This window comes from Chrysochloris asiatica, unplaced genomic scaffold (genome assembly GCF_000296735.1).
Source record: "Chrysochloris asiatica unplaced genomic scaffold, ChrAsi1.0 scaffold00029, whole genome shotgun sequence".
In the NCBI taxonomy this organism is placed as follows: Eukaryota; Metazoa; Chordata; class Mammalia; order Afrosoricida; family Chrysochloridae; genus Chrysochloris; species Chrysochloris asiatica.
In genome coordinates, this window is record NW_006408547.1 from 24609292 (window position 1) to 24626998 (window position 17707).

The 17707-nt window shown below is 44.6% G+C and overlaps 1 protein-coding gene across 1 annotated transcript in view; it reads left to right on the top strand.

Moving 5' to 3' along the window:
• Nucleotides 1-17707, top strand: part of TMEM255B (transmembrane protein 255B) — a 117930-nt gene that overhangs the window by 26663 nt on the left and 73560 nt on the right. Inside the window, exon 3 of the mRNA XM_006851552.1 lies at nt 5750-5812. Within this exon, the coding sequence (XP_006851615.1) occupies nt 5750-5812 (63 nt within the window). The remainder of the gene's footprint in view (nt 1-5749; nt 5813-17707) is intronic.

Sequence of the window (17707 nt, forward strand, 5' to 3'; positions counted from 1 at the left end):
AAAAGCTAAAGTGGATAGAGAGCAATACTTTTAACTAATGGTATATGGAGGGGATTATGATCAATGTAATGAAACAAGTTATATGAATGGTTGAATGTGAAACTGATGATGTGCCCTGTAAACTTTCACTCAATCCACAATAAAAACCTTAAATTAAAAAAAAAAAAAAATGCTTTTATGCTCCTGGGCTTTGAAAGGTGGCTGTGCATTATAGTTTATGTGAAGGATCCATAAGGTGAATTGATGTATTGAATTAGTTTTTTTTTTCAGCAAACTTAATCCTTGGAATATGGTCAGGTGGCCTTAAAAAATTCCTGCCAACAAACCAAGGAATGAAGATTTTGGGAAGAATGCAATCTTACGGGAACAACAAGGAAATGACAGAACTAACATTGTTCCCCTTCTGGAAATTAACAATGCACTGAAATCAACGAGTGTCTAATCAGATCTGGCAAGGAGCTGGCCTCCCAGTTTTAAGTTATCAAGAAGACTTTACATCCACTGTTCTTAGCAAAAGAGTTCTAGTAGCATAGTGGATTATGTGTTGGGCTGTTAACCAAAAGGTCAGTAGTTTGATCTACCAGAGATGAGACTTTCTGCTTCCATCTCCCTTAAAGATTTACAGCCCCAGAAACCTTACTGTTGTTAAGCGCTGTTGAATTGGTTCTGACACATAGTGACCCTGTATAGGGTTTTCGAGGCGCAGCTGGTGGGTTTGAACTGCTGGCCTTGTCTTGTGGTTTGTAGTCCAGTGCTGATCCTACCCGGATCCATACCAGGAGTCCAGAAGCCTTGTACAGGGTCACTATGAGTCAGAACCGACTCCACAGCACACAGCAGCAGCCGCAGTTTTTAGCAAATGGTCCAAGAGGGCACAATTGGTTTTTGCTGGGCTACTCTCTGAAAGGTTGACAGCTTCCAGTGATCCTCAGAAGAAAGACCAGGTGATCTGCTCTGTTAAGGATTATACCCAAGACAACTGTATGGTAATGCATGGGGTAGCCCGGAATCCGCATCAAGTTGATGACAATTGGTTTGGTTAGCTTGCTAGAAGTGAAATTTGCCCCAAATGTCTACATTGTGCACCGTGTATCTCTATTGGAATGACGTCTATCAGCTATGAACCTGAACTTTGAATTGTTGTATCAAGTGGTAAACTAAGATTTTTTTTTTAAAGGTTTAAAATTAATTTTAAAATTAGTATTTTGTCACAATTACTCTCATTAGCTACGATCAAAACAATTAATAACAATGATACCATTTTTAGCAAGGATAAAAATATTTTGGCACCCTTATTTATCAACATTTTACAAATAGTGTATATTTTATCTTTATAGTAGCCTTTGTTACTCTGATGAACTGCTAACTGCAAGGTCAACCATTCGAATCTATCAGTTATTCTTTGGGTGGAAAATGAGACTTTCTGCTCCTGTAAAGATGGACAGTCTTGGAAACCCTAGACAGGGTCACTATGAATCAGACCCGACTCCACGGCCCACCACCACTACGAGTCTTTGTGGAAGCAGATCATCAGATTGGTGTCTCCTACAGAGAGAAAAGATTTGATGGTTTGAACTGCCAGCGTTTTGGGTGGCAACTGAGCATTTAACCGTTGTGCCACCAAGGTACACTTGTTAGATGCTGTCCAGTCGGTTCTGACTCATAGCGACTCTGTGTGCAGCAGAACAAAACACTGCCCACAGACACACCATCATTACAGTTGTTGTTACACTGGAGCCTGTTGCTAATCCATCTCATCGCCGCCCTTTCCCTTTTTCGCTGACCCTCCACTTTACCAAGCATGATGTCCTTCTCCAGGGACTGGTCCCTCCTGGTAACGTGTCTGAAGTCTCATCGTCTTGGCTTCGTGCACATTCGGCTGCACTTCTCCCAACACAGATTTGTTTGTTCTTATGATTGTCTACAGTACTTTCAATGTTCTTGTGTTGTTGTTATTATTACGTGCCTTCAAGTTGGTTCCAACTCACAGCGACTGTGTACAGGGTTTCTGAAGCTTTTAAATCTTTGTGGGAACAGAAAGCCTCTTCTTTCTCCCACGGAGCGACTGGTGGGCTCGAACAGCGGACCTTGTGGTTTGCAGCCCAGTTTTCATCGTGTGGAGCCACCGTGCTCCCCAATATTCTTCTACAACAAACACCATAACTCAAATGCATCGTTTTTCTATTGTTTTCCTTATTCATTGTCCAACTTTCACATGCATATGAGGCAATTGAAAATACCATGATCAGGCACACCTTAGTCCTCAAGCTGACATCATTGCTCTTGAACACTTTTAAGAGGTCTCATGCAGCATGCCTAATGCAATACAGCCTTTGGTTTCTTAACTGCTTCTTCCGTGAGTGTTGATGGTTGATCTGAGAAAAATGAAGCCTTTGACAACTTTAATCTTTTCTCCATTTAACATGATGCTATTTACTGGTCCATTTGTGAGGGTTTTTGTTTTCTTTACACTGAGGTGCAATCCATACTGAAGGCTGTGGTCTTTGATCTTCATCAGTAAATATATTAAGTCCTCTTCACTTTCAGCAAGCAAGGTTGTATCATCTGCATATTGTAGGTTGTTAATAATGAGTCTTCCTTCAATCTTGATACCATGTTTTTCTTCATGCTTTCCAGCTTTTCAAATTATTTGCTCAGCATACAGATTAAGTGTTTTGAAAGGATCCAACCCTGGGGCACACCTTTCCTGATTTTAGATCATTCAGTGGCCCCTTGTTTGGTTCTAATAACTGCTTCTTGGTCTATGTACAGGTTCCTCATGAGCTTAATCAAGTCTTCTGGAATACCCAGTCTTTGCAATGTTGTCCATACTTGTCATGATCCACACAGTCAAAAACCTTTGCACAGTCAGTAAAGCACAGGTAAACACTTTTCTGTTGTTCTCTGCTTTTAGTCAAGATCCACCTAACATCTGTAATGATGTCCTTTATTCCACATATGCTTCTGAATTCAGCTTGAATTTCTGGCAGTTCTCATTCAGTGTATTGTTGGAACCATTTTTGAATTACTTCAGCAAAATTTTACTTGCATGTGATATTAATGATATTGTTAAGTGATTCCCACATTCTCTTGGGTCATCTCTCTTTGGAATGGATACAAATATGGATCTTTTCCAAATTTCTTCACAAGTGAGTGAGTGCCTCCAGTGTTGCATCAGTTTGTTGAAAGATTTCAGTTTGTAGTCCATCACTTCCTAGAACCTTGGTTTTTTTGGCCAATGCCTTCAGTGAACTTAGATATCACCCATCAGTACCATAGGTTCTTGATCGTATGTTGTTACCTCTTGAAATGGTTGAACATCCACCATTTCTTTTTGGAACAGTGACTTTGTGTATACTTTCCATCTTCTTTTGATGCTTTCTGCATCATTCAATATTTTGTCCATTTGTTGTTGTTAAGTGCCGTTGAGTCAATTCCAACCCATAGCAACCCTGTACAGGGTTTCTGAGGAGCAACTAGTGAGTTTGAACCACCAACCTTGCAGTTCAAACGATTTTGCAGTGCAGCACATTAATCAGGAGTTTTGCCTGTAGAATCCTTCAATATTGTAAATTGAGGCTTGACTTTTTCCTTCAGTTCTTGAAGCTTGAGAACTACTGAGCATGTTCTTACTTTTTGGTTTTCTAACTTCAGATCTTTGCAGACTTCATTATAATACTCAACTTTGTTGTCTCGAGCCACCACCCCCTCATGTACATTTTCTTCAGTATACCAGAATCGTGAGACTTACACATGGAACCAGAGGATTCTTCAAAAGAGCCCTTTCTCCTTCTGGTTGTTTTCCTTCTTTCCCCTTTTCCTCCTCTTCCTTTTCTTCTTCTTCTTCTATTGTGGTGAAAATATAAAGGGCCTTCAAAAGTTCATGGAAAAATGGAATTAAAGATACTGGAATTCCACCCCCCCCCACACACACACATTTTCTGAAGCCCCCTCAAATATAATATAACATTTACCAATGCAACAATTTTCAGGTGTTTAATTTAGTGATGCCAGTTGCATTAATCTTGTTGTACAACTATGGTCAAATGTGCCATCACCACAAACAGAAACGTACCAATGACTCTTTCCCTCCCCCGCCCCTCCACCCCTGGTGGTGGTGGTGGTTAAATTCTGTGGAGCCAGTTCTGACTCATAATGACTCTGTATAGGGTTTCCAAGGAGCAGCTGGTGGTTTTGAACTGCCAACCTTTTGGTTAGCAGTCCAGTACTTATTCTACAGCGCCACACCAGAACTCCTGGTTGTCACTAATGAACAGTGGTCTCTGTAATTTTGCCTATTTTTGTTATTTCATATAAGTGGAATCATATAATATTGTCCTTTTGTGACCAACGTTTATTTTACTCAGCACACTGGTTTCCTGGTCCATCCATGTTGTAACATGTGTCAGAACGTTCTTCAGAAGAGCCCTTCCCGTTTGCTTCTGTCCTCTCACCTTGGAGGGGCTTCCTATTTCTTTTATTTTTCCTGGCGTCCACATTGGACCGTGCTCCTGGCTCTAAGCCTGAGCCTCCCTCCTGTCATTCTTTACCTTCGCTAACATTTCCCATTCTGTTTGTTCAGCTGAATTCAAAGAGACAGTTAAGTGAATCTCTAATCAGACCTCCTTAAGTGTCATAGGATTAGTGTGTAATATTTCTTTGGAAATACACTTGTGTTTTAGTTTCCTAAAATCTCACTTCAAGAAGAGATATTAGGAATGAGGAGACTTCAGCTAGGTCCAACAGAAGACAATTTAGGTTGGTTCCTTACTTCATAACCAGATGTGTAGAAGATTGGTGATGAATTGCTCTGGGTTACTTTGAAAATGGAGTCCTGGTGCAGAGCTGTAGGAAAAGCACTGGACTGCTAACTACAGGGTTGGCAGTACAAACCCACCCGTTAACCCTTGGAAACCCCGTACAGGGTTGTTATTGGTCAGAACCGGCTCAATGGCAATGAACAACAACAGCTAAGAAGTTGGAATCCCTGGGTGGTGTGAAGGATTAATGTGCTGGACTGCTTGAGTGAAAGGTTGGAGATTTGAGTTCACCAGAGGTGCCTCAGTAGAAACACCTGGCAATCCACTTCTAAAAGTCAGCCTTTGAAAACCACGTGGAGCACAGTTCTCCTCTGACTCATTTGGGGCAGCCGTGGGGAGTCGACTCGATGGTTCCTTTGTATGTTTGCTATGAAGATATTGTCTCTTGTATGGGGTTGTCAGGAGGAACTGGTGACATAGTGATTAAGCACTCCACTGCTCTGAGAGAGAAAAGACCTAGCCTCCGTTTCTGGAAAGACTTAGAGTCTTGGAAACCCTATTGGGCAGTTCTGTTCTGTCCTGAAGAGTTCCTACAAGTTGGAATCCACACAGCAGTCAGTGTACATTGTCCTCACTTTGTATCATCAAGAGTTGAACTGATGAATGCATTTAAACTGTCAGAATCGGTTGAACTGATGAATGCATTTAAATGATCTGAACCGGGTTGAACTGATGAATGCATTTAAACGATGTAAACCGAGGAAAGTCAGGTGGGTCATATTTTATCAGCTCCTTGGAGACTATGTTCATTCACCTAACTCTGAGTAAGCACACTGAATCCTTCATAAGGTGGGAATGGCTGGCCTTACTGCATTGATTGTTTTATGAGCAGTGTCCTGTTCCCTCTTTACTGTTATGTGTTACTATGAAGCCGTCAGGCATGCTAACCTGGAGTGTTTTCTCCTTTCTTGTTTTTCCTTTTGTCTTAGCTGGGCTTCGGATCTTTCTTAGGGATTATTGGCGTGCACCTCGTGGAGAACAGAAGGCAGATGGTAAGATAGTCCTTTATCTCTTCTCGGTGTGGGATGGGCAGGGAGTGTGGGATGGGCAGGGAGTGTTCGCTCCTTGGTAGAGAAGGTTCAGGGGAAAATTCTCCCATTTCCAGCTAGTTTCAGGACCATGCATTTAACAACCCGAGACTCAGATTTAGCAGGTACCATTCGATGTCAGAGTCCTGGTGTGGCACTGCGGGTTAATCCGCTGGGCTGCAAAGTCATTTGAACCACAAGGTTGGTGATTGAAGCTCACTGGTCACTCCTTGGAAACCCTATGAGGGTCGCTATGGGTTGGAACCAACTCAATGGCATTTAACAACAACAACAAACTCACATCTTTGTAGCCCTGGTGTGCTGCTGTAGGGTAGGCACTTAACTGTTAACCACAAAGTTGGCAGCTCAAACCCACCAGTAGCTCCTCAGAAACCCTATATAGGGTTGCTATGAGTAGAGCTGACTTACTGAAACAACAATTCACATCTTAGTCTGAGTTTGTATCACCCCCGGGATTGTATAGACACATGCTTACAACCTCTCTTGGTGGTCCTAGAAGTTAACATTGAGGAATGGAATAAAAGAATTAGGGGATGGGATAGGTTGGGGAGCGGGGTGGCAAATGAATTAAATCGTGGTCTATAAAGCTCAGGGGAGGAAAAAAATATATGTCTTAGCCTGTGTCCTTTCGCAATCATCGCTCTAGAGTCTCCTCTTTTATTTGGGTTAAGTGAATGTTTAGGCTCTCGTAGGCTGAGGAGGGGATAGAGGAAAATGGAAAAATCAGAGAGTACCCATAGTTCACAAGGTCTGTAGATTGTATGAATGACTCCACTGATGAACTTTCAAAAGCTGGTACCTGTATCAATCATCACAGTCTGGACTCCTTTTTAATGCACTTTTAGAGAATCTATCTGTAGGAATAAATCATGGACCATTGCCAATTCACTGTTGTAGTCAGTCTTTCATTTTAAAAGCAGCACTTAGAAAGGATATGGCTGGGTCACAGTGACTTTCTGTATCTCAAAATGTGCCGGCTTGTCTCACTCTTACTGTTGCAGGTAGCCTTGCCCCTGGCTTTCCCACCAGCATGTGAAGAGCCCAGACAGGGATGGGATCTGATTATCTCCTGTGTTTTCCCACTTTTGAGTGTCTGGAGCAGGAAGGTTCTGATGGCTTAGCTATGATGTGTGTATTCTCAGGACCCAGTTGTTGTTATGTGCTGTGGAGTTAGTTCAGACTCATAGTGACCCTGTATAGGGTTTCTGAGGCTGTGAATCTTTATGGGAACAGAAAGCCTCATCTTTCTCCCGCGGAACCGCTGGTAGTTTCAAACTGCCGACCCTGAGATTAGCAGCCGGATTTGTAACCACTATGCTACCAGAGCTCCTTGGCATGGAAAACAGCTGCAACATCTAAGTAGCTGTGCATAGAATGCTGATGCTGGTTGATTGGGGGTGGGAGGGCAGTGGTAGTTTGTTTCTGGTTGAATGAAATGTTTTGCTTTAAATATTGAGAGACATGATGATTGGCTGCATGTACTGCCTGTCCCCTGCCGATGGTTTGATGGAAGACACGGACAATAACAGATGTCTTTTTTGCCCTGCGTCTGATCCCCAGTGCCCGTCCTCTTGGTTTTGTGCCTTGCCTCTACCCCTCCTTTACCTCGTTCTCCACCCTCCACCCCTCCCCAAGTCCTGCCTGTCCTCCCAGTTTGCCTTGTTTATAGCTGGCTCTCCCATTCCCAAATCCATTTCTTGCATCTTTTGCACAGCCTAGAAGGTGCTTTGAGTTCTGGCTGCGCTACACCAAGCTGGAGGAAGAAAAGCTTTTTAAATAATTTCTCTGCTTTGGGGAAGGAGCTCTGTGGCGTAGTGGGTAACACATTGGACTGCTAAGCACAGATCAGCAGTTTGAATCCACTAGGTACTCCTCTGGAGAAAGAAGAGCCTTTCTGCTCCTATACAGATTTGCGGCTGTGGGAACCCCTATACAGGGTCACTGTGAGGCAGAGCTGACTTAACACGACAGCACTTACCTCGGTGGGTGGGTGGGTGGATCTCTGGTTTTGATCATTAAAAAATAAAATACCATTCACTATTGAGTTAATACTAACTCGGTTTTGTTAGAGCAGAAATGTGCTCCGTACGATTTTGTGTGGCTGAGTTTTAAAAAGTACATGGTCATGCCTTTCTTCCAAAGCACTTCTGGGTAGATTTGAACCTCTGACCTTTTTGGTTAGCAGCCAATCAGCATTAACTGTTTGTACCACCCAGAGATCCCAAGAATTCTTACAAAGGCTTCTTATATGTGCTGCTTACTTGAATGCTATTTAAGAATCTGTTGTAATTACTAAGTGCCCTTAAGTTGGTTCTAACTCATAGTGACCTTGTATAAAGTTTCTGAGGCTGAATATTCTCACAGGAACAGAAAACCTCATCTTTTCCCCTTTGAGTGGCTGGTGGGTTTGAACTGCCAACCTTGTGCTTAGCAGTCGATGTTGTCCTGTTTGGTGTCTTTGCACGTTATCCTGGATTGAAATCCTTACCCCTGAGCCTGTGAATTCCTTGGTTCGAACTAACAAAGTAGGAAGTTTGAGTCGGTTCTGAGGCACGTTGGAAGAATGGCCTGGCAGTCTGCTTCAGAAAACCAGCCACTGAAAACCCTGGAGCACAGTTTCACTCCGGCTCACATGGGGTTGCCATGAGTAGGAATCAACTCAAAAGTAAAATTTTTTTCACCCTATTTGGAAACAGGGCTTTTCATTGATTAGGTTACTGAGGTCATACTGGAGGAGGCTGTCTCCTAACCCTAACCAAGAGTGATATCTTATAAAAAGAGCAACCGAGACGTGGAAACACAGAGAACTCAACTACAAGCCAGGGAACTCCCAGGGCTGTTGGCAAGCAGAGACAATGCCCTGATTTCTGCTCCTTAAATCACCTGTGGTGTGGTAGAGTAAGCGCTGGATTGCTAACTGCAAGGCAGTCAGTTCAAACCCACTGGCTGCTCCTTGGAACCCTGTACAGGGTTGCTAAGAGTCGGAACCGACTCAATAGCATTTAACAATAGCATCTGACAGAAGAACAAATAAATCTGTGTTGGAAGAAGTACAGCCAGAATGCTCCTTAGAAGCCAGGATAGAGAAACTCGGTCTCTCATACTTTGGATATGTTATCAAGTCCCTGGAGAAGGACATCATGCTTGGTAAAGTGGAAGGCCAGTGAAAAAAGAGGAAGACCGCTAGCGAGATAGTTTGCATAGTGACAGCGACACTGGGCTCAGGCATAGCTACGATCATCAGGATGGTCAGGCCTGGGCAGTGTTTCGTTCTGTTGTGTATCAGGTGGCTATGCGTGGCAGCCAACTCGAGAACAACATCTGCGGTGTTTCCGTTAGGGCCGCACTAGGTAACTAAGACACACTCACATCATCTTTGGCTGGGAATGGCCCATCCTCTTTCTCCTGGCAGGCCCAGCTCAGACATCACCTCTTGTAGGAAGCCCGTCTGGATTGCTCAGGCCCACGCCGCCTTTGTATACCCATGGCCAGTTTTGTTTGTCATGCTGATGTGTCCCCAGTACCAGGCTGAGAGCTCCCTGAGGACCTGGACCCTGACTTATTAACTCAGCATCCCCATGTGACAGCAGGCCTGGCACACAGGGGGAGTCCACTCTATGCTTGTTGGACCTGGTGGTCAGCCTGCTTTTGCATCTCTCGGGATGCACCAGCTCTGTGCCCCTGGGACTGTGGATGCACTCTCAGGAGGAGTAAAGATGTAGCCAAAGGATTGTCCTTACCTCCTTAGAGTGCCCCTGGATGTGCTTTTCCTCTGATTCTCCTAGAGAAGGAAAAGTTGGGATGGGACACTGGGTGAGTGGCTCTATGCTGGACTGGAATACAATGTAGCTGATTTATGGGAGGTTTGGATTCAATTTGCAACTTGGAGGTCTATTTCTATGGCTCTGATGAAAGAAATGTAGGCACTAGAGTGGAGCTAAAAACCCAGAAGTAACAGTGGGTGACAGCACAGTGTGGGTTCCAGCTCTCAAACAAACATCCCTGGACCCCACTGGACCCAGAGGTAGCCAGGTGCTGCTGACGAGAATCCTCTGACTGGGGCAGGTCAGGAAGCCCACATCCTCTCAATTCTGTCGTCTCAGGGAAAGCTTCCTTCCAGGATCATTTATGATGAACCTAGACCTCACTGTGATTTCAATGAATGCTTCTGGTGTGGCGTTGCCGGTTAATGTGGTAAACTGCAATGTCGGGGTGGGCCGTTATGGCCTGCAGTTCTAACTCACCAGCTCCTCCTTGGAAACCTTGTACGGGATCACTATGAGTCGGATCCTAACTCGATGGCACTTAAGCATATGATAGCTGAAACCCAGACTCACCATTTAGTAGCTTAGTGACTTTGGGAAACATAACCATTTAGAACCAGCTCCATTTCTTCATTTTCAGGACTTTTAGGAGGATTTGACTCAATGCAGGTATAAACCTATGGATATAGAAATATCAACGACAGAGCTCGGCTCATGGCAAGTCTTTAGATGCTATATTTAAGTATGTAGGTTAGACAGAACATTCTGTGTGTTTCCAAAGCAGCCTAAAAAATATCAGCCCAAAAGAGAAAGATTTTATTTCATATACATCCAATTTATATGTATAAATAAATTTTAATTGCTCACTAAGGAAAATTTAAATATATACAAAACTCGATAGAATAGTATAATGAACCCCTATGTAGCCATCACCAGCTTCATCAAGTGTTAACTCGTGGCCAATCTGGTTTCATCTCCCACTTGCCTCTTCCCTTCCCGTACTATTTTGAAGCAAATAATTTCATCTGTAAAGATTCCAGTCTCTTCACTTGCAGGGATGAAATATCAAACGCGAAAACTAATCATGAGAAGTGATCCCACCATTATCTCTGATTTGAGTCTCCAGCGACATCCAAACAATACCTCAAATTGAGTCGACCTGATACTTTTCTGTTGATGAATGAATCATCCTGGTCCTCACCCAAACAGACATGAGTCATTGGCTTCCCTGATAGCTCTATAATCTAGCATGGCCCTGTAACATCGGGGATGGAAAATTAAGGGCCCAAAACATGTTGTTAGCTGCTGATTCTTCCTATCCCTTCAGAGGAAATGTTCAGGCTAGCTGATGCTTAAAGGACAATCCTTCCCCTCTCTGCACACACACACACAGAGACATAGTGAATTCCTTGTGGAACAAAGTTTGAAATCCACTGACCTAGAAGAACCATTGGAACCAGTAAGAACTCACTGATAGATTAAAACACGTTTCTGCATTGGCTTAGGAGATCAAGACTTTTTCGGTTTGGTCTAGAGGAAACCTGGATTTCTGTTGTTTTGTTTCTGTTTCACCGAGTGCTGGAACACAGACGTTCGTTGGTTGTCTTCCTTCCCTTCTCGCTTGTTAATTTCTTTCAGCGTAGGGTCTTGACGTCTTAGAAATGCCATCAGCCGTATTGGCAGATGTCAGTCCCTTCATCTTCTTGTATAGAAGTTAAGATGCTGTTACTCCCAGGTCTGAGTTGACAGGAGAAGGACTCTAGGCCTTACAGCTGGGTCAAGATGACATCTTATCCTGAGTATCAGACTGGAAGAATGTGCAGGTCCACAGCAAAGAAACCTGGAAGCTCGCACAGTGGAATCACACTTGGAGCATAAGGAGATTGCTGCAGGGAGGTCGTGCAGCTGGCTGGCTAGACCTCACAGTATGGCTCCAGTTTCCTCGGATGGCTCACTACTTATTCATGTACTGGACAACATTCACAGCCAGCGCAACCTTGGCGTGACACAGCCTCACCAGGCGTGAGGGATGCTAGATACAGGACTTATACTCACAGGGGACGGTCAGTTCATCCCCAGCCTCCCTTGTCAGTGCTTGGTGCTGTCTTCATGACTGAGGCCTTCCAACCCTTTGAGAACGTTTGTGTTCTTCTAAGTGCCTGCCAAAGAGATGGAAGCCCGGAGGGAGATGGGGGTTCTTGCTTCAGGTACCTGAGGTCAGGTCCCAGCTGATAGACAGCATGCATGTGGAGGGTGTGGACGGGGCTGCCTATGTGAGACCACTCACCTGTTTGTCCCCAGTCGCCGCAGGAGGGTGGAATCAGAGCCCATAGGGTGGGTATTGTCACAGCGGCATCATGGGAAGCCATTGCAGCTCTGTTACTGTGTCCCACCTGCCCTGGAAGGTTGAAGGCCCCTTACAGCATCTTCACCAGGTGGTTGCCCAGATGCTCCCAACAGATGTGTGAGTGGGGGGTGGGAACTAAGGTGTTTCTCTCCCACCCCTGTAATCTGCTTTTGTTTCACCCTCCCTCGACTCAAACAGTTCAGGCCATGGTGGGGAGTGAGATGGGACCGTACGAGCTGAGGTAGACAGGGAATACCAGGCACTTCCCCCACCCCCTGCCCCCCTCGGCTCTTCTCAACTTTGACCCTCCAGAAGTTCCAGTGATTTCAGGGAGGAAGGCAAGGGTGTGGGGTAGTGGTTGTTGTTGTTATGTGCCGTAGAGTCGGTTCTGACTCATAGCGACCCTGTACAGGGTTTCCAAGGCTGTAACTCTGTACGGGAGCAGAAAGCCTCATCTTTCTCCCGCGGAGCAGCTGGTAGTTTCAAACTGCTGACTGTGAGGTTAGCAACCCGATTCGTAACCACTACGCTACCAGACTAAACTTCTTCACCTTTTTTACCACTAGGCAGACAGGGATTTGTGTTCAAAATTGAGTTTAGTTATAGGAAAATAAATATAGTTCAGTTTTTAAGCACCTGAATTGTGAAGGCTGGGAAAATTTGTACCTGCAACTTAGGAAGCCCACTGAATGGCTCTCACTGTTTAAAATGTCTTTATTCTGCTGAGTGGAGCCTGACTTCTTATAGTTCTGTCAACTGGGAACGTAGCAGGGACCCAGACCAGGCAGTGGAGTGTGGAGGCCCTGCCCTACTGCTTACTAGAGGCGTAAACCTTGGCTTGACAGTCAACCTTTGGGGACCAGGCCAGCTAACAGGTCTCTGATGCCCACCTGCCCACTTCTCTGTGTGGGGTCCACTGTTACTTACTTTCTCTGAGACACTAAAGAAAGATGTGGTGTATTCCTTCTGTTTGAAACACTCAGTGGACATCAGAGGCACATTCAGATCAGGGCTTTGAAGCTGCAGAAAATGTGCTGGTGCATCTGAACACAGTGTGCTGTGTACCAGGGTCTTGGTTCTGTTGGTGCAGGGACACAGATGGGTTAGATGCAGGTGGGGGCTTGTCCAGCCTCCTCACAAAGCAGCCTGTTCTTATGTCTGTCTCTTTCCCAGAATTGTAAACTCCTAAGGAGTCCTGGTGTGGCGCTGTGGTTAATGCACCAGATGGCAAAGCCGCTTGAATTGCAAACAGTTCAAGTTCCCCAGCTGCTCCTTGGAAACCCTATACAGGGTTGCTTTGGGTTGGAACCGACTCGACAGCATTTAACAACAACAACAATGGAAGGGAGGCAGCCTTACAATGAGTAAGGATTCAGTAAGCAGGTGTTTGTAGATTGGTGAGCCTGAGAAAGCTCTTCCTCACTCTGTTAGTGATCAGCCGTCTGCCTGTCTATGACTTTTACTTATTGATGCTAGCATGCATCAACTCCATCGATGTTGCCACTGTGGAGAATTTATATAGTCCTAAAAATATGTTCAGGTTTCTGCTTCCTGCAGCTATGTGGCCATCAAAGTGTTTTGATGCCTGGAGCTTTTCTTTTTGTGGATGTAAAAACCAGGCTCACATGACACCAATTTGGAGAATTGCATCTGTTGTCTGCATTGGTTCAAATGTCTCTATGCTTAGAAAGAGCCCTTGGGACTTTTTCTGATGGAAAACGACCATCAGATCTGGTCTTGCTGCCACCCCCAGGGAATACCGGGGTCTCTGTGTCTGTTAGCAAATGCCGGTGCTCAGTGTGGATCTTTCTTAGGGAAATGAAATTACTGCTTCTACCTCCAAGGAATTGTAATGGCCTCCAACAATAACAAAGACAGCCATCCAGATTGCTTAAAGGGCATTTATTCCTTCCTGAGGCTTTCCAGATATGAACTCATTGGTATCAGCCATCCATTTATTTATTCAATAAACATTTAATAAGCATATGCCATGTGCAAGCCCTGTGGTGGGCACAGAGACTGGGTGGGCTGGTACAGGAAAATCACATGGGAACTCTCATCTCAAAGAGCTTGCACACTATTAGAAGGTTTTAGACACGGGCACGAAATGCTACAAAGCAACAAAGAGTGAGCATGACCTGCGCTGGGAGGGAAACAACAGAAGAAGGAAAAGGCCCTTGGTTGGTGGTGTGCCGTGGTTCCGACTCATAGTGACCCTGCATACGGTTTCCGACACTGCAAATCTTTACGGGAATAGAAAATACCATCTTTCTCCCACAGAACGGCTGGTAGTTTTGAACTGCTGACCTTGAGGTTAGCAGCCTGACTTGTAGCTACTGTGTTACCAGAGCTCCTTAGAAAGAGCCCTGGATAGAGTCTGTTGGAAGGCTGGGATGAAATGGAAAGGTAGAAGCTCTTGGTAGGGGCATTCCTGTAATAAGAACAAGATAGTTAATGGGACCATGTCCCTACTAGAAGTCTGCAGTTTGATCCCTTCTAAGGGGTGGGTTATGCACCATGGGTGCCCTCAATCCTTGGTGGAGTTGCCTTCTCCCATGACAAGGGTCTTGCTTCACTTCACTTCTGTCTCTCAAGTTCATAAAATCACCGGGCCTCTTTCCTTTTGTCCTTGACTTTGCTGTTCTGAGTGTCAACAAGAACCACTTGTGGCCCCCACTCCCTGTCTCTCTCTCCATTGTTGTTTCTCTGTAATGACAGGCGCAATCCTGCTGTAGGCAACTGACAATCACACTTTTACATCAGATTAGAATAATATTTCGTTGGTTTTATAACACTACATTTTACTATCAAGACATCCTAAAAAGCATATAAAACTATTTTTGTTTCCTCACATATAATAATAAGTCTCCATTTTATTTGGTAAGAAAGGTGTTCTTTTCAGTGTGTGTGGTTTTTCCTGAAGGAGAGAGTAAGGGAAGGGGGATGGTGGCCACTTCTAATTCTCTTTCACCCATGGGTGAAGATTATTCCAAATGTGAAGCTATTGTTTTCTTTTTTTAAAAAAAAAAGATTTTTTTTTTGGTTTTTGTTTGTGATTTTCAAAAAAGTTTTTATTGTGAATTCAGTGGTAGTTTACATGGGAGAACATTAGTTTTACACTGTTGTTTCATTGCAATGATTACAGTCCCCTCCGTGCATGATCATTCAACAGTATTTGCTTCTATTCCCTCTGGTTTTTTGTGGGGTAGGGGGAGTGTACACCAAAATACTCAGGAATATATAATCAATTAAACAACCAAAGGGCACATTCTGCAAACCTGCCTCCTGGCCACCAGCACACAGCCTTTCTCTTTCCATGAGTTCAGAGTCCTCAGCAGCTTCCTCTCTCCATGTCTTCATCTCTGCCTCCATCTCTGGTGTCACTGCTTCTCTGGATAGGGTCCCGCATTCCTCTCATGCTCTTCTTCTACCTTGGTGGTCCCAGGGTCCTTTGTTCCTGTGCTGTAAGATTAACTAATCCCCCCTTTATGTTACAAAACTTCTATCTTTACAATTGTGACAGTCACAATTAGTCATGATAAAAATTACTCACTATTGAATCACAAGAATCTTATCCCCATCTCTTTTCACCAAGCTGTTGTTTCTTGACAATCCTCCATCTAAATCTCAAACACTTCTGAAGGCATAGTGTAGTGGATATGAGACGGGCTGCTAATCTCAAGGTCAGCAGTTTGAAACTACCAGCCATTCCACGGGAGAAAGATGAGGCGTTCTGCTCCCATAAAGATTTACAGCCTCGGAAACCCTGCGCAGGGTCGCTATGAGGGAACTGACTCTACAGCATATAACAACAACAACAACCCTTTCTTGGTGTGGCACTGGCTGTAGGATCAACCTTGGACTGTGAACTACAAGGTCGGTGGTTCAAATCTACCAGCTGCTCCTCAGAAACCTTGTACAGGATCGTTATGAGTAAGAACTGCCTCAATAGCACTTAACAACAAGAATAACCCTTTCCTGAAGAATTCTGTGCTTCTAAGGCAGTTTGGGAGTCCTGGTGTGGCACTGTGGTCTAATGCGCCAGACTGCAAAGCCGTTTGAACTGCAAGGTTGGCGGTTCAAGCTCACCAGCTGCTCCTCGGAAACCCTACACAGGGTCGCTATGCATCAGGATCGACTCGACAGCACTTAACAACAACAACAACAAGGCAGTTTTGGAGTCCTGGTGCGGTGCTGTGGATTAATATGCCAGAGTGTAAAATCACTTTGAACCCTAAGTCCAGCAGTTCAAGTTCACCAGTCGCTCCTTGGAAATTCTGTACAGGGACACTGTGGGTGGGAACTGACTTGATGGCATTTCACAACAACAAAGCATTTTTGACCTCGTGGTGTGTCACTGTAGGCTCAGCACTGGATTTTGAACCGAAAGGTCAGCAGTTCAGATGTATCAGCTGCTCCTGGGAAACTTGTATGGGATCGTGAGGAGTCAGAATTGACTTGATGGCCCTTAACAACAACAACAACAACAACAACACGGCAGTTTTGGCATTCTCAGGGCACTCAGGCTGTGCTCCTTTGAAATGCTCTTTGAGCTTTGGGGATAAAGACTGTAATGGGGCAAGGTCTTGACTGTAGGTGAATGGGTAAGGTTTCCCAGGTAACTCTCCTGGGATGGCCCTGGCTACTCTCAAAGAATGAGCAAGCACACTCTTGGGAATAAAAATTCCTGGGCACAAGTTTCCTGGTCTTTTTCTCACTAGCGTGGTTTTCAAACTTCTTTCTGATAAGCCCTTGTGATCTTTACATATTCTTGGAGAATATGTATCAAGTTTACCCCTTTTGTTGTTGTTAAGTGCTGTCGAGTTGATTCCGATCCATAGCAATCCTGTATGGGGTTTCCAATGAGCAGCTGGTGAGCTTGAAACACCGACCTTGCAGTTTAGACAACTTTGCAGTCTGACACATTAGCCCACAGTGCCACACCAAGACTCCTTGGGAGTCTCCCCAAGCAGTCACCAGAGCCTTCTGAGCTGACCTTTCTGCATTGAATTTAATTGGTTCAACAGAGCCCCTGGGAAGGCACTGCTTTAATTGGACCTTTCATATCAGGTATCCTCAAGGGACTAAGATAAGTGTGTTCCGGAGAGAACTTGTCTGCAGCCATCCACTGATCACAGAGACGTGTGGAAATGCGCTGTTAGTAATCAACATGTTTGAACTAGAACCCTAAAAGCAACACTTTTTGAGTTACCTTCATAGAATGGGACTTTTCCACTTTATTCCTATCAAACATCCACTTACAAGTTTCAAGTCACAAAACACCACCTCATGGACAGACCCCAGAGGGATGAGACCCAGGGAGATATAGGGAACATTTTCTCCCTTTCTCTGATTCTGGAAGGGAAGGAATGCATATGTGGTGAGTGCTTACCACTTGCCAAGTTCATGTGAGCTGGTTTCTCATCCATTCGGTAGTTTAGTGGGGAGTCAGTGAGGCTGCTCAGGAAGGCTCTGGGCTGCGTGGCATCCTGGGAAGGGGAGCAGGACAGGCAGCTGTAGGTAGATGGTGTGGAGGGTCCAGGCTTGGAGACCTGTCAGTAAAGAGACAGGATGTATCGTGTAACTGTGGCGTCCTTCCCTGGTTTTGGTATGAGGGTTATGCTTGCTTCATAAAATGTATTAGGAAGTTTTCCATCCTCCTCTATATTTTGGAATAATTTGAGTAGAATTGGTGACAGCTCTTCCCTGAATGTTTGGTAGAATTCA